The sequence below is a fragment of the Euleptes europaea genome, chromosome 4, assembly GCF_029931775.1.
Source record: "Euleptes europaea isolate rEulEur1 chromosome 4, rEulEur1.hap1, whole genome shotgun sequence".
Classification (NCBI taxonomy): domain Eukaryota; kingdom Metazoa; phylum Chordata; class Lepidosauria; order Squamata; family Sphaerodactylidae; genus Euleptes; species Euleptes europaea.
In genome coordinates, this window is record NC_079315.1 from 18,313,170 (window position 1) to 18,335,712 (window position 22,543).

Below are 22,543 nucleotides of genomic sequence, written 5' to 3' on the forward strand. Positions count from 1 at the left end.
CCGGCTACCTGAAACCGACTTCCGTCTGGATCAAACTCAGGTCGTGAACAGAGCTTTTGACTGCAGTACTGCAGCTTACCACTCTGCGCCACAGGGCTCCTTTGGTACAACCCCCCCCCCCCCAACACACAAAGAACTTACAATTTGAATGCAGTGAATGGGATCCAGCAAAATATTGTCTGCTGACGGAAAGGACTTCTTCACTCCCCTTCCTGCTGCACCCCAAAATGCAGCTCCTGGGGACAAAGCCCCCCCGCCGAAACAGCATGAGGAGGAAATTGGTGAAGAACCCCCTTAGCAGATATTTCCTGCTAGATCCAAACCATAGCCCCTTCTTTCCTAGTAAAGATGGCACTGTCTTTGTGAGATTTCATTTAAGGAGAAGACGTGTTGGTTCAAATAGGCCCAGCTCAATGCTCTTATCTACAGACACACACAAACCACAGCAAGGCACAAAAGGTACGCAATTTAAAAAAAGACAAGGACAGAATGACCTGGTATATTATGTATTTATTCACAAAAGAGTTTCTATTTTAAAAACACACTAGTCTTGCGGACAGGTTAGCTTACTGTCGTGACCAAACGAACCATGGCTCGTTGAAGCTGCTTCCCGTCCTACTGGGGGACCGAAGGCTACAACCGGCAGCTAGACAGGATGTCTTCCACTAGTCTTTTGTAGACCCAAGCGTCCCCCTTCAGCCGCTGCCTCTTGATGCCCACAGCTTCGGATTTGCCCAGCTGGCAGACCTCCAGCTCAAACTGCATGGTGACTTTGCCAAAGTCCGACTGTGTTTGACACTTGAGCTTGTAGCTGTGGGAGAAGGAAGTTTAAAAAGTGGGGATCAGCCCAGCCGCGAACAGGTTATTACAGTAATTGAAGGGGTGAGCAGCCAATGCTCCACCCCAGTACTAGAAACACGGTCCGTAGAATCAAGGGGTACAGCTTTTCCTGGATTGTACCAGTTCAGGCTGCCGAGGGGGGGTGTATGGAATGGCTGGAGCCTCCCGTGTAAAACAAAAATACTCCCTTTCCCAGAGAAAACAGCAAGTGGTGGAGAAAGATGAACCAAACTCTTTGCCTTGTTGAGCTAGTACACAGGACTGTTCCATCTTTCCACCATGGGGAGAAGTGTTGGCTTGTATACTCCGCTTTTCTCTACCGAAAGGAGTCTCAAAGTGGCTTACAATCACCTCCCCCCCACACACACACAGCAGGCACCCTGTGAGGTTGATGGGGCTGAGAGAGTTCGGAGAGAACTGCGACTGGCCCAAGTTCACGCAGCAGGCTGCATGCAGAGGAGTGGGGAAACCAACCTGGTTCTCCAAATTAGAGTCTACCGATCCTAACCACCGCTTTTAAACACTACACTACGTTGGGAGCACTAGAGCATGCAAGCCTTTCCCCCACCTCCAGCCTGCATTGGTACAATCCAGGTAAAGCTTTTCCAATTAATTCAGTATCCCATTAGATGGCTCATGAGAAAATCCAGAGAAAAACTGTTGTATGACTTCGACAATAACGTCTGCTTTCCCCTTTCCCAGTGCAGCATTTGTCCACCTCTGGTTATTGAGGTTCTTCAACGTGGCAGCTAAGAAGAGTTGGTTTTTATGTGCCGACTTTCTTTACCACTTAAGGAAGAATCAAACTGACTTACAGTCACCTTCCCTTCCTTTCCCCACAACAAACACCCTGTGAGGTAAGTGGGGCTGAGAGAGCTCTAAGAGAGCCTAAGGTCACTCAGCTGGCTTCATGTGTAGGAGCGGGGAAACCAACCCGGTTCACCAGATTAGTGTCCGCTGTTCCAAACCACCGCTCTTAACCACTACACCACGCTGGCTCTCAGAAGATGAACTGTGGTTGAAACTGCCATTGAGTCGCAGTCAAATTATGGAGACCCTGAAGGTTTTCAAAGCAAGAGATGAACAGAGGTGGTTTTGCTACTGCCTGCCTCTGTGTGGTGACTTCCTTGGTGGTCTCCCATCCAAGTCCTAACCAGGGCTGACCCTGCTTAGCTTCTGAGATCTGTTGAGATGTGGCCTAGATCATCTTCTGGATGGCCTAGGCTAGCCCTTTATAAGCAATGGGGCTAAGGAAATTGTACAAATCACATGTGTTTTCTGAGACCAGATTGATTCTGGTGAATCCTTTAAAAAGGTAAAGAAAGGCAAAGGTCCCCTGTGCAAGCACTGGGTCATTCCTGACCCATGGGGTGACGTCACATCCCGACGTTTACGAGGCAGACTATATGTTTACGGGGTGGTTTGCCATTGCCTTCCCCAGTCGTCTTCCCTTTACCCCCAGCAAGCTGGGTACTCATTTCACCGACTTCGGAAGGATGGAAGGCTGAGTCAACCTTGAGCCGGCGGATCAAACTCAGGTCGTGAGCAGAGCTTTGGACTGCAGTACTGCAGCTTACCACTCTGAACCATGGGGCTCCTCTGTGTTCCTTTAGTGAAGGTATAATCAAGAGAAAACAGAAAACCGCCTTTCCTTCCAACAAGAGGTTGCCAGAGTTCACCTAAGATAGTTATCTCAGAGAGGACCCTGTGCTGCTCTTTTGGTAATTGGCCAATACATCTAAATCTATCCACCTAATAACCTTCCATTGTGGGATGGGAGAAATTGCTTGTGAACAGATCACAAGCTTGACACGCAGAAGGTCCCAAGTACAGATCCCACCATCTTCCATTGTAGAGACCCTCTGGCTAAGACAGTCCTTTGCTAGATGGACCCCTGTGACCACTTCCCAAGCAACATCTTCAAAGAAGTAATTAGCAGTATGTTCAACTTCCTTTTAGTTGCAAAAGCTACCGCTATTGCTTTCTACTCCACTGGAGAAGCAGTGCTAGGACTTCAAAATGCCCATTTCTCAAGGGGCATCATGTTTAGCAAGGTAGCAAGCCTTGGATAGATGGCCCAGGGGAGACAGAGTTCTAGCCATTAACCACCGAGACAAATATTTACAACTTACCCTTTCTGTACATACTCAACATGTTTTTTAGGAAGGACAGCAATTATTTCCTTTAGCAGCTCATCCGGATTCAGAAGGTTAGTTGTGGTCACATTGTAATGAGCCTGGGGGGGAGAAAGGAAACACTTTTCCCACAATCGCTTGTGACTGAAGTTAGGCTAGAATATTGAGGAAGATGAGTTTTAGCATCCACAACAAATCAAAGCTTCCCCATCCCCTTACAGCAATAAGGAGCACTAGTGACTGTGATCCTTGAACTAGATCCCCAAAAGCCATTCTCAACATATGGGGAGAGTCGGTGGCTCAGCGGCAGAGCATCTGCTCGACATGCAGAAGGTCCAAAGTTCAATCCCCAACACCTCCAGTTAAAGGGAAGAGGCAGTAGATGATGTGAAAGACCGTGACCTGAGACCCCAGATAGCTGCTGCCAGTCTGAGTAGACAATACTGACCTTGATGGGCCAATGGTCTGGTTCAGTATAAGGCAGTGTACACTGCAGCTTAAGCAGGAAAGCAAAGGGTGGTTTGATGCCCCTGTTTGACATTCTGTCTGATGATATGTCCCTTTGACACTGGGATCAGGGTGATAACTTTGTGTGCATGTTCAGGTACGGTTCTCTGCTTCAAGTTCAAACCCCAACACATCTCCACTCTTTCAGATGGTGTGGGGCAATGCACGTTTATTGTAATGAAGTTTCAAAAAATGTCTATGTTTGACAAAAAATATGTTTGGCAAGTGACTGCCATATTACAGGTTGCAACTAGCTATCTTTCCAGCACATGCAGTGTTATGGTCTTCTTTCTGAAGCTGGCGAATGGGGTTCTGTTCTGCCTTTGTAACCTGGATTTACAGCTGAGGTTTTATGCTTTCATTGTATCATATTGTTGAGAGCCATCTCAAGCAGGTCTCTAGAGAGGCGGCGTATCCATTTTTGAAATAATAAATACTGACTAGTGTTTGGCTCTGTTTTGAGACGGATTTTGCAGGGCAGGGTTATGGAGCCCAAACTCTAGTGTTCCCACCACCTGCAAGGTAGCCCCCTATCCAAAAGAGATTCAAGGCCTTACTGTCCTCAAAGCAAAAGATTTAGAGGGACGGCTGTTCCAACTGGTAACCATTATGGCTCCCTGTCAATTTGTTCAGCCGTGCTCCGAAAGCCCTAAAGATGCGGTTCCCACTTTACTACTCATGCCTGACATTTGGACCCATGTTGCATTCGCATAACAACCTGCTCAGATAGGCTAGATTGAAAAGCTGTTTGGCGATACAAGCCGGTATTCCGCTGTAGCCGAATTTTTTTTTAAAAAAGAAAAAGCTGACAGTCTTAATTTCTTGTGTTCTAGCAGACAAGAGCCAAAGCAGGCAGTTATTTGGAAATAAATTGGCAAGTAACCTTCCAAATGTTGGAAAATCTGCCCTTCCTAACGGTGTCACTTGCCTACACATTAAGAGGGGGGACTGACCACAAAGAGTCAGATAGATAGACAGGACTTGGAAGGTATCTGTAGTTACACCTCACCCTCATTTCCTGTCCCCTTTGATGTTTAGAGATGTATTGTCAGGGAAACTTCCCACCCTCTCTCTCTTTCCCTTTGCCCATCATCCAAGCAAGACCTAGAGCCGGGTGCTCCGCGCGTCCAGGCCTTCCCACCCCAAGATGGAGTGGAAGGCAGATACCCTTTTATACCTAGAGAATTAGCAAGGTAGATCAGGATAGGGGACCCTTGTTTGTCCTTTCCTATCCAATGTGTATTTCAACAATAAATGTACTTTAGTTTGATTAGAGCACACGACTGATGCTCCTTTTTATTTTCACACACGCACGCATGGGTATGTTTCTGCTGAATGCTAAGCTTGAAGCACTCGGCTAAATACAGGAATATCTCCACAACAGATATTCCAACACCAAATACTGCCCTTCAGCGGTGAAGGCAGTAAAAGCTACTGGATTGTGAATTTAAGTGTAGCATTGGGGGGTGAGGAGAGTGTTTAGATAATGCTGACAGGGCACTCGAAAGCTTTGTTTTGAAAGGCAAGGCAACTTAGTGAGTTTAGAATATTGTGCGACATATGTTTAATCACCACGGTGGCTGGCCAAGCTTAGTGAGTTACAAAAAATTGGCATCTCTAGCCTGTAAGCTATTCAAGCTGCTGTAAGATGAGAAAAAAAACCCCTGCTTTTGGGCATTAAAACGTCGTGGTGCCACGAGTGTCTAAAGATTCCAGCCAAATCAGCTCTAATTTTTAAAAAGCCACGTGCTCCGTTTTACCTGCCCTAAGGTTACATACCTTGGCTCCATCATCAACCAAAAGGGAGACTGCAAGCCAAGAAATCGGAAGGAGATTGAGACTGGGAAGGACAGCCGTGAAGGAGCTAGAAAAGATTTTGAAGTGTAAGGATGTGTCACTGGCCACCAAGATCAAGTTAATTCATGCCATCGTATTCCCTGTTACTATGTATGGGTGTGAAAGCTGGCCATTGAAGAAAGCTGATAGGAAGAAAGTAGATTCCTTTGAAATGGGGTGTTGGAGGAGAGTTATGGATACTGTGGACTGCCAAAAAAACAAATCAGTGGGTTATAGATCAAATCAAGCCTCAACTGACCCTAGAAGCTAAAATGACTAAACTGAGGCTCTTGTACTTTGGTCACATTATGAGAAGACAAGAGTCACTGGAAAAGACAGTCATGCTAGGAAAAGTTGAGGGCTGCAGGAAACGAGGAAGACCCAACAAGAGATGGATTGACTCAATCAAGAAAGCCACAGCCCTCAATCTGCAAGATCTGAGCAAGGCTGTCAAAGATAGGACGTTTTGGAGGACTTTGATTCATAGGGTCGCCATGAGTCGGAAGCGACTTGACGGCACTTAACACACACACACACACACGCAAGGTTACATACATATTCTATGGTGGTGGTGGAAAGTCACAGCTGATTTATGGTCTTAAAGGCAAGAGACGTTTGGAGGTGGTTTGCCATTTCCTGCCTCTGCGTGGGGCCGAGAGAGTTCTGAGAGAACTTCAACGGCCAAGTTGGTTCCAAGGCTGATTTCGTTGGCGGGTCTGAAGATTCTAAGGCCTGCTGCCGTAACGCGGCTCTCAGCTTGGCCGCTCGATCATTTCTTGCCTCAGGTGTAAACTTTTGGCAAGCCTCATGAGCTGAGACAATTATGTCCCTCTCCCAGACAGAGCAGGAAGAGCTCATGCTCATCCATCAGGGTCAGCTTAGCACTGCAGCGAGCGCATTTCTTAAGCAGGCTCTTCTGAGACACGCCGAGAAAAGGGGCGCTCTTCGCTCAACAGGGAGAAGAGACAAGACCCACACAATAACACGAAAGGGAATGCAAACTCAAAGGGCAGGGCTACGAGTGGCTGACTCTGCTAGCGGCAAAAGAGCTGAGGGAAGCGGGCCCCGTCGCGCCGTGAACACGCAACCGTTCCGGCGGGAAAGCCTGCACGGTTCCGGGGCACTGAGCCCCCTAGTGGCTAAAGCTTCAAAAAAAAATCTCCAATGGCAGGCCAGCGAAAGCACAATTCCAATGTGGGACTGCAATTTGACCGACAATGAACTGGTGTTGACTCAGAGCCTTTCACCTCTCCAAACAGCGGACATCACTGGCACGACATAAACGGCTCTGGTATACACCCCATAACTGTTATGCAGTAGGGTGAAATAGGGTGGGGGAGAAAAGCCCCCTTGAAGGTCAACAGAACTAGCAGTAGAAGAGCTAGATTTCAGTCCAGTAGCATCTTAAGAGACCAACAAGACATGACGAAGGGGGCTTTGACTTGAAAGTGTTTACCCCCCAAATCTTGTAGGTTTCTAAGGTGCTACTGGACTCGAATCTAGCTCTTCTACTGCAGACCCAACATAGTTACTCTCCTAGAACTAGCAGTAGTTTGGTTTTCAGGGGGGGGGCAGTTTGGCCACATCCTTCACAACCTCCTCCAGAGTTTGTCATAGAATAAAAAAGAACCTACCCTTAGCTTCCTCGGGCCTTCTTTTGCCGAGCCTTTCCTTTTATTGGGTGTGAGCATCGTGATCACTTTATCCAAGCCTCGTTCAAAGCTTCCAAACATTTTGGCCCCCTTCCTCTTTTGACCACTTCCCAGATGAGCCTGGTTCAGATCCAGTTCCACGGAGCGACACCTGGCGCGTGGACAGAAAAGCACATGTTGGTTTTTCAGTGGCTGGAAACAGGTCATCGGAAGAGACATCAAATAAAAAGGTCTTTCAACCTCTGCTTTTTTTTTAAAGGGAGGGAGGGGAGAAGAGGATCTGTCAGACAAAGACGTGGTTAAAAGGATCTGCTGCACAACAGCAATTTGGGATTTCGCAAGCGAATTACATATATGCTCCAATTCTCCGGGGGCACGAATGAATTTTAATTATGGAAAATAGGAATGTATCCAAGACTACTGAAGTGTGTAATGTTAAGAGTTCCCCCCCCTCCTCCCCAGCCTTTTAACATTTGTTGGTAGGTGTAAGGAAAGGATTTAAAAGAGGGTTTAACACTGCAAACAGATGCTGTTTTTAAAAGCTGTCCCCATCAATACAAGGATTAAGATAGTCTATTGTATCATCTGAATATGCTCGAGAAAGTGGACATTTACCTTCGCTCGGGGCTAATGACCCCCGTTGCCAATTCCTCCGGATTGGTAGGAGTTGGTGGCTTCTTAGCAGGGCTTTCTTTCACGGCCTGACTGCTCTCTGCAAGTAGTCCGATTCGAGCAAACAACATTTAGGAGGGAAAAAGCATTACTACAATTTGAAAGCTGCATGCAGATATAAGATATCCTGAACAGAGCTGGGCAGAGAGGCCGTGTAGCTAGGAAGACCAAGAGTAGCTAAGAGGAAGAGGGGGGGTGGCCCCCAAAGCAGGGTCACATGAACTCATGAAGCTGCCTTATACTAAATCAGACCCTTGGTCCATCAAAGTCAGTATTGTCTACTCAGACTGGCAGTGGCTCTCCAGCGTCTCAGGCAGAGGTCTTTCACATCACCTACTTGCCTAGTCCCTTTAACTGGAGATGCCGGGGACTGAACCTGGGACCTTCTGCAAGCCAAGCAAATGTTCTACCACTGGGCCATGGCCCTTCCCTAGTTGTTCTTCCAGTTGTTCCTTTGAAATCTGCCTCTTTCTGTGAACACTGCATCTTGACTAGTCAGTTCAACAAACTGTCCAAATCCTGCTTTTGTCTCTAGGCATAGACCGCTACATTCTCTTAATGGGCTTCAATGTTTTTTTCTTAAAAGTTGAGACCCTGAGAGAGCCGCTGCCCATCTGAGTAGACAATACTGACTTTGATGGACCAAGTATAAGGCAGCTTCATGTGCTCAATAAAAGTTTGTTCCCTTTGCAGAATCTAAAAAGCTACTAAGCTTATTTTGCTGAGTCTTGAGCAAACGGTTAAAACTACATTTAAACCCCTCTTATAACGCATTTACCGTATTTTTCGCTCCATAAGACGCACCTAGTTTTTAGAGGAAGGAAAACAAGAAAAAATATTCTGCCAAATAAAGACCCCTGTCCGGTTTCCAGGGAGTCCCTAGAAGCCGGACGGGGGTCTTTAAACTGCTCTGCGCTGCCTGCCTAGGCGCAGAACAGTTTTACCTCCTCCCCCCACTTCCCGGTCCGAGGCTCAGCTGTTGGCTTCTAGGGACTCCCTGGAAGCCGGGCGGGGGGTCTTGAAAGGCCCTAGGTTCAATCTCCGGCATCTCCAGTTAAAGAGCCCGGGCAGGTAGGTGATGTGAAAGACCCCCTGCCTGAGACCCTGGAGAGCTGCTGCCGGTCTGAGTAGACAATACTGACTTTGATGGACCAAGGGGGGGGGGGGTCTGATTCATTAGAAAGCAACTTCATGTGTTCATGTGTATTTTGGAGGGGGCTGTGAGCTCAGTGGCGGAGCCTCTGCTCAGCATGCAGGAGGTCCCAGGTTCAATCCCCAGCGGCATCTCCAGTTAAAGGGACCGGGCAGGAAGGCAATGTGAAAGATCTCAGCCTGAGATCCTGGAGAGCCATGGGGAGGGGGCTGTGAGTTCAATGGTGGAGCCTCTGCTGGGCATGCAGGAGGTCCCAGGTTCAATCCCCAGCGGCATCTCCAGTTAAAGGGACTAGGCAAGTAGGTGATGGGAAAGACCCCTGCCTGAGACCCTGGAGTGCCGCTGCCAGTCTGAGTAGACAAGACTGACTTGGGTGGACCGAGGGGGGGGGGTCTGATTCATTAGAAAGCAGTTTCATGTGTTCAAGTGTATTTTGGAGGGGGCTGTGAGCTCAGTGGTGGAGCCTCTGCTGGGCATGCAGGAGGTCCCAGGTTCAATCCCCAGTGGCATCTCCAGTTAAAGGGACTAGGCAAGTAGGTGATGGGAAAGACCCATGCCTGAGACCCTGGAGAGCCGCTGCCAGTCTGAGTAGACAAGACTGACTTGGATGGACTGAGGGGGGGTCTGGTTCAGCATAAGGCAGCTTCACAAGGAGGGGCCCGTGGCTCAGTGGCAGAGCCTCTGCTTGGGCATAGCAGGAGGCCCCCGGTTCAGTCCCCGCTGGGCGCCTCCGCTCCCACCCGCCCCTGGCCCAGGCCAGCCCGGTGCTGCCAGGCCTCCGCCTCCCCCCCCCCCCCACTCGCTGCACGGAGGTCGGGCAGGGCGGGCGGAGAGCGAGGCCGGATCCCGCCGCCGGGACGATCCGCCCGGCCCTCCCTCCTTCCCTTCCGCTCGCCCGGCCTCCGTGCAGCGGGGATCGCCGAGGGGGAAGTGGGAGAGGGAAGAAAGGAAGGCCGGGGGTGGGGTAGGCCTGAAGGGGAGACGCCGCCTTCGCCCTCAGGGGGAGGGGAAGCCGGGGCGGGGGGGAGGGGAGCCCCTTCTGAGGAGACCCTCCTTCCTTCCCGCCCGGCGAAAGAAGCCAGGCCGCGGGTCGCTTACCTCCAGCGCCGGCCGCCCAGGAGCCCAGCAGGAGCAGGAGCAGCCCCAGCACCACCATCTTCAACCCCCGGCCCAGGCCTCCTTCCTGTGAGGACTCCCGGGAAGGGGGGCGGTGGGGGTTTAAACCTCCCCCCCACCCTTCCCGGCCCTGAAACGCCCCCGCCCAAGCTGAGCGAAGGCAGCGTCTCCCCCTCAGGCCTACCCCACCCCCGGCCTCCCTTTCTTCCCTCTCCCACTTCCCCCTCGGCGATCCCTGCTGCACGGAGGTCGGGCGAGCGGAAGGGAAGGAGGGAGGGCCGGGCGGATCGTCCCAGCGGCAGGATCCGGCCTCACTCTCCGCCCGCCCCACCCGGCCTCCGTGCAGCGAGTGTGGGGGGGAGGCGGAGGCCTGGCAGCGCCGGGTTCGCCTGGGCCAGGGGCGGGAGGGAACGGAGGCGCCCCGCGGGGACTGAACCGGGGGCCTCCTGCTATGCCCAAGCAGAGGCTCTGCCACTGAGCCACGGGCCCCTCCTTGTGAAGCTGCCTTATGCTGAACCAGACCCCCCCTCGGTCCATCCAAGTCAGTACTGTCTACACAGTACTATTGTCCCGAGGCTCAGGAACGGGAAGCGAGCAAGGGGGGGGGGAGGTTAAACTGCTCTGCGCTGCCTAGGCAGGCAGCGCAGAGTAGTTTAAATACCCCGTCTCCCAGCTGGCCGTCCGGGTGGGGAACGCCGGCTTGCGTTCGGGCGCGCCTACCCGGCTGGCGGGAGGGACGGGGGTCCGCACATTCGCTCCATAAGACGCAGCGACATTGCCCCTCACTTTTGAGGAGGAAAAAAGTGCGTCTTATGGAGCGAAAAATATGGTACTTTATATCCTGCCTGTACACTTCAAGACAATGAGCAAGAAAAATTACAAGCTTAACCCAAGAAAAAAATGCAATATAAGTAAATCTCATCCCATCAATAAAACCCATCCTGATCTATTGGTTTAAGACCAATAATCATAAAAATTCCTCCCTCCAATCCCCGTGTTAGCATATAGAATAGGCCAGGGGTATCAAACTCAAGTCCCGAGGGCCAGATCCGGCCCCTTGAGAGCTCTTATCCGGCTCGCAAGCCAGCCGAGGCAGCCACTCCCCCACTCTCGATATGGGCTGGCAAGGCATGGCCCAGCCCGACCAAGTAACACTTACGTCATACCAGGCCGTCGTGACAATTGAGTTCAACACCCCTGGAATAGGCCTTCCTGAAAGTCCCAGCCTTAAGGGAATCAAGGGCTTTCCCTGAGCTAGCCCCGCCCCCAAGGCTCAAGAATTCCTTAACCCAAGCAGAAAGGCAGATAGGCTCTTGCTCTTTCGGCTGTCCAGAGGAAATCCATGACCCATTTCTTTCCGCAAGTGTTTGGGGGCATGTTTTCCTCACTGGAGGCCAACTGCAGCGCTGCACTGTAGGAGATCAGCTGTCTTCTGAGCTCCTCCCTGCATTTGTCATGTACTCTTGTGTCATGGTATTCTACTAGCTGCCCTGAGCATGGGAAGAGCATTCCACACCAGAATATGAGCTGAAGGATTGTGGGGCCTCCACGTTTTCAAACAGCAGCCCCCGCCCCCACAACGGGTGTTAACAGACAATTTCGCACTAAGCCACCAAACCCGTTAACCTGTAAGGGTGGGGGTGCGTTTCCTCCTGGATCTCAGCCCTTGCGCCATACCTTCACATGGAGGCGCGCGATTCGGGGTGGTCAGCACTCTCTTCTCGTTCATGGCCCACGTCGGCCTCTTGGGAGCAGGAAGCACGAAAGGCTCAAACGTTGCTGCAACTTTGGCATCAGAGTTCTCCTTGTTGGCCTTTTTCTTTGATGATGCTCCCCTCCTTGGCATGGGAGGAAAAGGTGGTGTGAACTCTCCACCATCCAGGAATACATGGTGCTTTGGGAAAAAAAATTATGATTAAGGTCCATTTTTTTTAACCCACTGAAGCTATAGGTGAAGATGGTACTTAGCTCAAGCCAAGACCCAAGTGGATAGTCTACGGCAGGGGTCCCCAACGTGGTACCCGCAGGCTCTATGGTGCCTGCCAACATCTTTCCTGGTACCCACCAAGTTTTTTTAGAAAGTGGGCAAGGCCAGGAGGGGCTTGTGCCCAGCAAGGCTTCTGATTGGCTGTGCGGACTAAAAGGCGAAACCTCACTTTCTAGCATTTCATTATTTATTTATTTTATTACTTTCAATTTATATCCTGCTTTCCCCAGCCAAAGCCAGGCTGAGGGCGGGTACCAACATTAAAACCAGCCCACAGGTGCCATAAGCATTCATTAAAACTCTAGAACAATCATGAAAACAATCATAAATGTGTGTGTGTGTGTGTGTGTGTGTGTGTGTGTGTGTGTGTGTGTGTGTGTGTAAAGTGCCGTCAAGTCGCAGGCGACTTATGGCGACCCCTTTTGGGAGGGTTTCATAGCAAGAGACTAACAGAGGTGGTTTGCCAGTGCCTTCCTCTGCACAGTAACCCTGGCATATCTTGGTGGTCTCCCATCCAAATACTAACCAGGGCTGACCCTGCTTAGCTTCTGAGATCTGACGAGATCAGGCTAGCCTGGGCCATCCAGGTTATACACATTTAAAAAACAACAGATGACACCAAAAGATGGCCGTCGCTAAAACCATTGCAGTCAGATCGTCCCCCCTAGGTCATACACCTTACTAAAATAATATGGGGGGAAAGGCAGGGAGGCCAGCATAGATGACATCACAACTGTCCTCAACTGTAGGCCTGGTGGAATAACTCCATTTTACAAGCCCTGCAGAACTTCTTGAGGTCCCACAGGGCTCTGGTGTTGCTCAGGAGGGAGTTCCACCAGGCTGGATCCAGGGCTGAAAAGGCCCTGGCTCTTGTTGAGGACAGCCCCACACTCATAGGGATAGGGATCATGAGTAAGTTGCTATCAGATGAACGTAATGTTCTTTGGGGAGGGGTGTACCAGAAGGGCTCTGCCCTCCTGCGGCAGCCATTTTGTTGTTACATCCCCCACCCTGTGTCAGGATTCCAAATGTGCCCACAGGCTCAAAAGCCTTGGGGACCCCTGGTCTACAGCCTCTGTTGGACAGAATACAGCTCAATGGGGCAGGATTCTCTATTGAAATGTGTCCTATCCACCCAGGGTCTTGATGTGGGATTATTATCAGCAGCTGTTGCCCAGGTTGCAGCCATAAATCTTTGGCCATTTGCACTTCAAACCATCCTCTAATTACGCCTCTTTAGTGCTCAAAGATGCATATATAACCAAATGGGGGGAAGTTATTATCTACGAAATTAGCGGTGCTGGAGTCTTTAAAAACTAGAACAAAATCTGCAGGCTGAGAGCAAAGGGAAATGGGCTTCTTTTTTGGCATGTAGGATAATTTTGGATGGGCCGTTTTTCTGTGAAAGAACAAAGAATGGAAAACATGAACTGAATTCAGCTTCCCAGAGAATGTACCATAAGGAGACATCACGCCAGCAGTAAAGTTAGGCTGACTGTGTGCTTGCCGGCCTAAGACAACGCTTGAAAAAAACAGACCTTAACATCACAGGCTGAAGAAACAGCTTTCTACCCTTTATCATCTTAAATTTTTTAACATCCGGCCAGGCGAAGCGATCTGGCGAGCCGGAAAGCTTGCGCAACCTTTTGTGCCGATTTGGATGATCCTAATAAAAAGGTATTATGTGGATTTGGTTGTTGTTCTGGATGTTGGATTAGCCCACTGATACTGCGAATTCCCCTGACCTGGATGGCCCAGGCTACCCTGATCTCATCAGATCTCAGAAGCTAAGCAGGGTCAGCCCTGGTTAGTATTTGGATGGGAGACCGCCAAGGAATGCCACGGTTGCTGTGCAGAGGAAGGCACTGGCAAAACCACCTCTGTTAGTCTCTTGCCATGAAAACCCAAAAAGGGGTCGCCATAAGTCGCCTGCGACTTGAAGGCACTTTACACACACACACACACACTGTGAATTCCAACAAAGGTCAGACATTTGTCAAACAAAGGATTTGTGATGTAGATCACCAGAATATTCATGCTGTGGGCACACAGACCTTTCTGACCTAAGCTTCCCAGTACTTAAGACGTATACAAACTACTTTTAAAAAGCATCGTTTTAAACTAAAATATAAGAGTGTTTTTTATATTAGCATATTGCAATGGGTCAGATTCATCACAGTTTTCCCATAGGCACATGGACTTATGACCCTTTCGGCGGCGGCCCAAAATGCCCCACCTCCCAATCATGCTCCAGGACCAAAAACCGAACAACTCCTTGCGCCCACAGATATGCTGCGCTGGATCCAACCCTGCGGGCATTAATTGCAGTTACTATAAAGGAATTACCAAGGAAGTCATTGTTCTACTCTTAGCTACGGCACCAGGCCATTCGGCAGAAGAGCTAGTTGTATTTTCCCCAGCAACAAAAGGTTATGTGTTATTGAAATAGTGACTATTTGTCTGAAATGGATGTAGCCACGGAGACTAGATCATGGATGTAGAAAGAGTTCTGCAATTTGTTTTGTCAACTGTACTGTGTTACTGAAAGAGATTGGTTGAATGTATAAATAAAGCTTTACAATTATAAGAACATAAGAAAGGCCATGGGGGATCAGACCCAGGCCCATCAAGTCCAGCAGTCTGTTCTCAGTAGGCAACAAGGTGCCTCTAGGAAGCCCACAAACAAGACGACCGCAGCAGCATTGTCCTGCCTGTGTTCCACAGGACCTAATATAATAGGCATGCTCCTCTGATCCTGGAGAGAATAGGTATGCATCATGACTAGCATCCATTTTTACTAGTCACCATGAATAGCCCTTTCCTCCATGAACATGACCACTCCCCTCTTAAAGCCTTCCAAGTTGGCAGCCATCAACACATGCTGGGGCAGGGAGTTCCACAATTTAATTATGCATTGTGTGAAAAAATACTTCCTTTGAATCTCTCACCCTCCAGCTTCAGCAGATGACCCCATGTTCTAGTATTAAGAGACGGAGAAAACCTTCTCCCTCTCCACTCTCTCCATACTGTGCATAATTTATAGACCTCTATCATGTCTCCCCTTTATCCAACCTTCTTTCCAAGCTAAACAGCCCTAAGCACTTCAACCGCTCCTCATAGGGCAGTTGCTCTAGTCCCCTGATCATTTTGGTTGCTTTTCTGCATCTTCTCAAGCTCTGCAATATCCTTTTTTAGGTGTGGTGACCAGAACTCAAAACAGTAATTCAAGTGTGGTCTCACCATAGATTTGTATAAAGGCAGCATGATAGCAGCAGTTTTATTCTCTATTCCTCGTCTAATTATGGCCAGCATTATACTTTCATCCAACTGGCTCTGACCAGATACACACCTACTCAGTGCAAGGGCATCTGGGCCCAGGTCAGTGCCAAGTTATCCCATCCAGAAGATTAACTTTTTTTTTTTGCTAACTTCAGGAGCTGCCCACCCACTACTCCCCCATAGCCCAGGCAGGCATATCATAGAATTGGAAGGTACCACCAGGGTCATCTAGTCCAACCCCCTGCACAATGCAGGAACTTCCCACACACACACACACAGTGACCCCTACACTCCATGCCCAGAAGATGGCCAAGATGCCCTCCCTCTCATGAACTGCCTAAGGTCATAGAATCAGCATTGCTGACAAATGGCCATCTAGTCTCTGCTTATGTCCTTGCATAGTATCCTACAAGGCTTGAGACCCCTGCCCCAAAAGAAAAGTCCCTGCCTCTCCTCTCCAGTTCTATGCTGGGGAGTACTGTGGGAGCTCATCCCTGTTATGCCAAGCCTCAGAAACTTGGGAAGGCCAAGAATTCTTGTCGTTTTCTGAGCATGTCCAAGGCTCCATATTAGAGAGCCTCATCCTTCATCAGGACCAGGACAAAGATCATTGGCTGGAGTCAAAAGCAGCATGACCTTTGTGTTGCCTCCAATGCATCTACAAAGCTGAGGGTTCTTCTGCCCCCCATACTGACTTCAGGAAACATTTTGAAAACAGGGGGATGTTTCAAGGGCCCCTAAAGTCAGCAGCCTTGCGGCACAGAGTGGTAAGCTGCGGTATTGCAGTCAAAGCTCTGCTCACAACCTGAATTCAATCCAGACGGAAGTCAGTTTCAGGTAGCTGGCTCAAGGTTGACTCAGCCTTCCATCCTTCTGAGGTCGGTCAAATGAGTACCCAGCTTGCTGGGGGTCAAGTGTAGATGACTGAGGAAGGCAATGGTAAACCACTCTGTAAACATAGTCTGCCTGGTGAATGTTGGGATGTCACGTCACCCCATGGGTCAGTATTTACCCGGTTCTCGCACAGGGGACTACCTTTACCCTTTAAAAGGTCAGCCGCAGGGGAGGGAGAGCCCTTGTCTTTCTTGACGATTTTCTTAACAGGACACAAAACTGCTACCACATGGTTACTGAAATGATGTGTTGGTGAGGTATTAACTTTGCTAAAAAAAAAAGTATCCCACAGGTATAGTTAGTTACCTGTTTGCCTTTGGGTGTAATACAAGGCACAGGTCGAGCTTCGAACGAGCCGAGAAATTCCAAGGATCCAAACACATCAGGCATTTCGTTACCACTGTCCGGAGCATCTTCAAAAGTCAGGCTCTTTTTGAACTGTTCGGAAAGAAGTGTGAGCTGTTAGATCAGTGGATTCTCAGAACGATTTGCAGGGCTGTGGCCAACAGGTGTCCCACTGCACCCAGAACACGGTTTCATCCCTCCCATAAAAATAAAGCATCAAAGCAATACACTTTCAGAGACCGGAGTTTATTTTTTAAAATAGGAACATTACCGGCAAACAAGAAATCTCCCTGGAGCTACTATGGCCACGACGCTTAGAAGAAGAAGAGTTGGCTTTTATATGCCGACTTTCTCTACCACTTAAGGAAGAACCAAACCTGCTTACAGTCACCTTCCCTTTCCCACAACAGACACCTTGTGAGGTAGGTGGGGCTGAGAGAGTGTGACTAGCTCAAGGTCACCCAGCTGGTTTCATGTGGAGGAGTGGGGAAATAAAACCAGTTTACCAGATTAGCCTCCACCGCTCATGTGGAGGAGTGGGGAATCAAACCCGGTTCTCCAGATCAGAGTCCACCCCTCCAAACCTCTCCTTTTAACCACTACACCACCCTGGCTCCATGGCAAAGATGGCCAGTTTCTTCAGCTTCTAGTCAGATCCTCCCTGGTCAGGAAATCACAGCTGTGTGCACCCCCCCCAATGTAAATTGTCAATAGAGAGTTCAGCCTAACTGCAAAACAAAGCAGCTCCACCTAGTGAGGAAGGCTGTCTGGCCATGGTCCTATGGCTTAGACTTACATTCTTGCATTCCATAGCAAACTGAGATACAGCTTACTATGGATGAGTGTAAAATGAAAAATTCGAGAAGCAGCTGTCCTTTTTACAGGAAGAACAAAAAATATTTTTCGTCAAGTTAAAACCATTGTATTCATGTTACAGAGCTACATAGCCAGTTCTTCGTGGAATGTGTCTAGAACCAGTTCAAAAGGGCTGTAAAGAATCCGAACCGATTATCAAGCTACTTTTATAAGCTAGTGTCTAAACCAGAGGGTTAGAGTGTCAGACTAGGACCAGGGGAAGCCAAGTTCAAATCCCCACTCTGCCGTAGAAACTCAGTCACATGCTCTCAGCCTAACCTTCTTGGCAGGATTGTTGTGAGGATAAAATGGAGGACAGGTGATTGGGGAGAAAGGTGAGGTATAAATGAACAAAATCAATAAGTTAAAAATCCCCAGTTTGTGATTGTTTGACTTCCTGCTGTCTTTTTCCCAAGATGGCACTGTCCCATGCAGTTGGGGGGTATACTTATATTTCATGCTAAGAAGGAGAGTTGGCTTTTATATGCCAACTTTCTCTACCACTTAAGGGAGACTCAAACAGGCTTATAACCACCTTCCCTTCCTCTCCCCACAACAGACACCCTGAGAGGTGGGTGAGACTGAGAGAGCTGTGACTTGCCCAAGGTCACCCAGCTGGCTTCGTGTGTAGGTGTGGGGAAACCAATCCAGTTCACCAGACTAGCCTCCACCGTTCATGTGGAGGAGTGGGGAATCAAACCCAGTTCTCCAGATCAGACTCCACCACTCCAAACCACCGCTCTTAACCCTACACCATGGGTGGGGAACATCAGGCCCGGGGGCCGTTTAAGGCCCGCAAAATCATTTGGTCTGGCCCTTTGTGGTCCTGGCAGATCTCTAGCTCAGAAGGATCTAAGACTGGTGATTAGCCCCCTCCCACGGACAGGAATAGCCTCTATTCAAGGCAGATGTGAGTTTGTTTTGCCAAGAAAAGGAAACTTTCCCCTCCTTTGCAGAAGAGTCCTTAGCTATGGAGCTGCTAGGACCGCCCAAGAAACTGTGTTAACCCTTTCCCACCTGGGCCATGGAGAAACGTATTCCTTCTGTACTACAAGAGGGCTGGGGGTGGAAGTGGAAGCAATGGAGGGGTTAAAGGGGGCAGGGCCAGAATGCGTGGGGGGGGGCAAGTTCTTAGCCAGTGTGTCCTCATTTCATCCCTGCAGGCGGAGGTAGCAGGAGCCGGCTGTAGAATCCGGCCCCGACCATGCGGAGCAGAAGCAACTCCGGCATGCGGCTGGATGGCTACGCCCGGCTGGTGTAACAGACCATCCTGTGCTACCTGGTGGGCAAGTGTGCCACTGGCTGGATGCCTACCTGCTTGCTGTGTGTGGGGGTCATCTGTGGCAGCTGCCTGCTTTGGGCATGGTCAGCTAATTTTTAAGTTGATAATTTTGTATATCCCGTGAATGATATTAAAAATATCCAAATGGCCCTTGGCGGAAAAAAGGTTCCCCACCCCTGCACTACACCATGCTGGCTAAGTGGCAACATCTCCTTCCTTATTTCCATTCCTCTTCTATCACTTTTCTTCTTCAATGGTACGGCTTTATTGACCATACTCTTAAGCCTGACCACACAAGCTTAACGAGAGGGGGGAAAGCTCTTTTCCCCCTTCTGAATCCACCCTACCACACTCTCTGAAATGTTCAGAGGGGCTACCAAGAGCTTCCCATCCAGACACGAGCTTGAGCAACGGAACAGACTCATGCCTTCAGACTGTTCCTCACCACAGATGGCACTTTGTAATGATCAAGCTTCATCACTTTGCCCTACTTAAGCCAGAGCACTGCTTGCACAACACTCTGAGCTGTCCTTCACGCAGCCCCGTAGTTTATTGTGGTCAAAAACACGAATCAAACTTTCAAGAGTCCTCTGCTCAATGCGCAGCTTTTGGTTTGTCTTCACAACCCTGAAGAAAGCGAACTCACCTTCTGCTCTCTGCTTGCAGTGACATTCGCACAGTCGAATGCTAGAGAAGGAATCCTCAGGCGAACGGGCTTGCCACGAGCTTTCTTGGATTGGAGCAAGAGATACGTTGCGGTCACGTGGTCATATCTCCACTGAGGATGCAAGGAGGACCTGGGTTACCTTATCAGCCCACTATCCGTGGAACAAGAGGAGCTACTTATAAGCCTACACAAGCAGACCCCAGAGGAATTAAAGTGGCGCCACTCTATCTAGTATGAAAAGACCCCAGCCCCTGCGCCGATAATGAAAGCAGCAAAACTAGGCCATCTGCAGACAAGATTGGGGGGGGGGTTGGAATCTCCACCGACTTGGGAGACTCCCCAGCTGAGAGAGAGGGAGAGAGCTGCGTGCCGGACCCCTGGTGGTCCACGGACCACTGGTATAACTTTGTTTCACGGACCCCTGGTTTAGTTCTCATGGACCCCTTGGGGTCCGCGGACCACCGGTTGGGAACCAGTGTTATAGATTAACCTGAAGGGAAAAAAATAATAGCACCCCACCTTTTCCAAGATTAGTAGTTCCCAACCTTTTTGAGTATGTGGACCCCTTTTTAAAGTAAAAATAAATTCACAGACACTTCACATGATAGTAGTTGTACATATCAGCATCTGTTGATTGACTAAGTACATTATGACAAAAAAATCAAAATGACAACGCTTAATTTGCATATGGATTCACAGACCTCCTGCAATAACTGACTCCCAGGGTGGGAGCCACTGATGTAGATGAAGAGCCAGGCTACATGTTACACTTTTTTTCATATGAGGCTAACAGAGTTAAAGGCTTATTACCAGAATTCAGGCTTCTTCCTTTGTATTTCATTGCATTAAGCGTAAACAGGATCACTACTGGTATAATTGCTATAGCCTATTCCCGTGTTGGCAAACCTATGACACGCATGCCACTTCCGGCACGTGTAGCCCTCTCTGCCGGCACGCGTGGTTCCTCCAAGCCACTGGCCTTTCCGGCTCTGCCCTGCCCCGGATGGGGGAGGCTGTAGGCCTGTGGTGGGGAACCTCCGACATCATTGGCGGTGGCCCCCGGACTCTCCCACAGAAGCCGCTGCCATTGCTGCCGCTGGAGCATGAGCGGCTGGCCAGGCGGGTGGGAGAGCGGGTAACAGAAGCCGAGCGCCCACACTCGGCAGGGCCGGCGGCTTCTCCAGCGCCCTCTGGGCCTGTGCGGGCGGAGGGGCATGGCTGGCTGGTGGGCGCAAACGAGGCGCCCTCTGCCCCACCCTGCTCGCCTCTCACAAGCCCGCCGCTGCCGCGCCCCACCGCCGCATCCCCCCTCGGGGCAGGCAGGGTGGGAGATCCCCTCCGGGCGGGGGGCTTAGGGGCCTGGGCAAGCCAGGCAGGCAGAGAGGGGCGCAGAGCTAGGCTGGGCTCCCTCCCTCCTTCCCTCCGTGCCAGACGGACCTCCTTTCCGCCAGAGCTCCACTCTGAAAGGGGTGGGTGGAGGCGGTGGCGGCGAGGCCCAGCCGGGTGGGGGATCCTCCTCCTGCTGCTGCTCTCCCCTGGCACGTGGGATGCGGTGGGACCCAGCCCCGTCCATAGGCAAAGGGCACAGCGGCAGGGCTGGTGAGCTGCAGGGCGGGAAGTCAGGCGGAGGCTCTGGGGCGGCTCCCTCCCTCTCCTCCCTCGCTGGTGGCGGGCCCGGCTGGATAGGGGCAGCTGTCAGCGGGGCAGGATTTTTTTTCTTTTTCCCTTCTTGTCCCCCTTCCCTTCTTCCTCCTTTGCAGCAGGTGCCTGATTGGGGAAGGCTTCTGGGCCCTTGTCCATCCCCCCCTTTCCCCCCTTGCATGCCTTCCTGCACGCCGGCCAGCTGGCTGGTGGGCCTGAGCCACACCGCCGCACTGTTGGCCTTCCTTGGGCTGCTCTGCCTCTCCGGCCCTTTACCCTTCCTCTCCCAGCTCCTTCTCCCTCACCCAGGACCTGCCCCAGCCCTCCATGGGTGTGTAGGAGCGGGGAAGGACACCGAGCCTCCATGAGAGGGGAAGGGTCTCCCGGCGCCCCGTGCCCCCCCCCACTTCTCTGCTGAGGGAGGAGGCGGGGGCCGTGTGTGTGTGTGTGTGTGTGTGAGTGTGAGTGAGTGAGTGAGTGAGTGAGAGTGTGAGTGAGTGAGTGAGAGAGAGAGAGAGAGAGAGAGAGAGAGAGAGAGCGAGAGAGAGCGAGCGCGAGCGAGCGAGCTTTTCTGTCTCTGGCCACTCAAGCATGGGAGGTTTTGACTTGGATTTGCCGCTCTGTAGATGCACATTTCCCCCATCCAAATTCTCAAAACTCATCAGTAAGTCCCCATGCAGAGTTTTGAGAATCCGGATGGGGAAAATGTGCATCTGGAGAGTGGCAAATCCAAGGCAAAACCTCCCATGTATAAATGGCCTCTTTCTTTCTCTGTCTCCCTCCGTCCTTTTCTTTCTCTACTTTTCTTTCTCTCCCTCGCTCCCTTTCTCCCTCCCTTCCTTCCCTTTCCCCCTCCCTTTCCTTCTTTCCTTCCTTCCTTCTTTCCCTCCAGCGGCTTCTCCGGCACCCTCTGGGTCTGTGCGGGCAGAGGGGTGTGCAGTCCTATTCCACCTTTGAAGTGCCCATAAGCCATCCTCCAAACACCTTTCCATTTGTCTTGATATGTAGAGAGAAAACACTAAGGAACTAGTTGCCAAACTCCAGGTACTAGCTGGAGATCTCCTGCTATTACAAGTGATCTCCAACCAATAGAGTTCAGTTCCCCTGGAAATAATTGCCACTTTGGCAATTGGACTCTATGGCACTGAAGTCCTTCCCCAAACCCCGCCCTCCTCAGGCGTCACCCCAAAAACCTCCCACTCATGGCAAAGAGGAACTTGGCAACCCTAGCCTCTCCCTCTGGGCCCCCTCTGAGGGTGGTATTCAGGTTAAATTGCCGCATTGGCACTCGGCGATAAATAAGTGGGTTTTGGGTTGCAGTTTGGGCACTCGGTCTCTAAAAGGTTCGCCATCACTGGCCTATTCTCATTGTGGAAACAGCCTGTGGCCCGGAGATGGAATTCCAGGACATAGCACGCAGAAGGATGAAGCGTAAGGAGGAGTGCCAGCAAATTTCCCATCCTACCTAAAAGTGGAATTTCCACATTCCCCATGATGCATTAGAAGTCAGAGGAACCTTGCAGCATCAATCTTGGAGCAGGTATTGGAAAAAGAAATCCATCCAGCAGATTTCAGGGGATATTAATCTATCCTAGCAGGGGAGCAGTGCTAATGCAAGGAGAAAAGCTCAACCAGCAATTGCTCCCCCCAGGGAACGTAACTTTCAAACCCATGCAGCTGTG

At 50.4% G+C, this 22,543-nt stretch overlaps 1 protein-coding gene across 1 annotated transcript in view; it reads right to left on the minus strand.

Moving 5' to 3' along the window:
* Positions 1-619: 619 nt before the first annotated feature.
* The window catches only part of MELK (maternal embryonic leucine zipper kinase), a 42,934-nt gene continuing 21,010 nt past the window's right edge, over positions 620-22,543 (minus strand). The window contains exons 11-17 of the mRNA XM_056848316.1: positions 19,200-19,331; positions 16,378-16,509; positions 11,589-11,805; positions 7,586-7,682; positions 6,953-7,121; positions 2,973-3,076; positions 620-811 (exon numbers count right to left, since the gene is read on the minus strand). Coding sequence (XP_056704294.1) covers positions 634-811; positions 2,973-3,076; positions 6,953-7,121; positions 7,586-7,682; positions 11,589-11,805; positions 16,378-16,509; positions 19,200-19,331 — 1,029 coding nt within the window. The 3' untranslated portion in view covers positions 620-633. The remainder of the gene's footprint in view (positions 812-2,972; positions 3,077-6,952; positions 7,122-7,585; positions 7,683-11,588; positions 11,806-16,377; positions 16,510-19,199; positions 19,332-22,543) is intronic.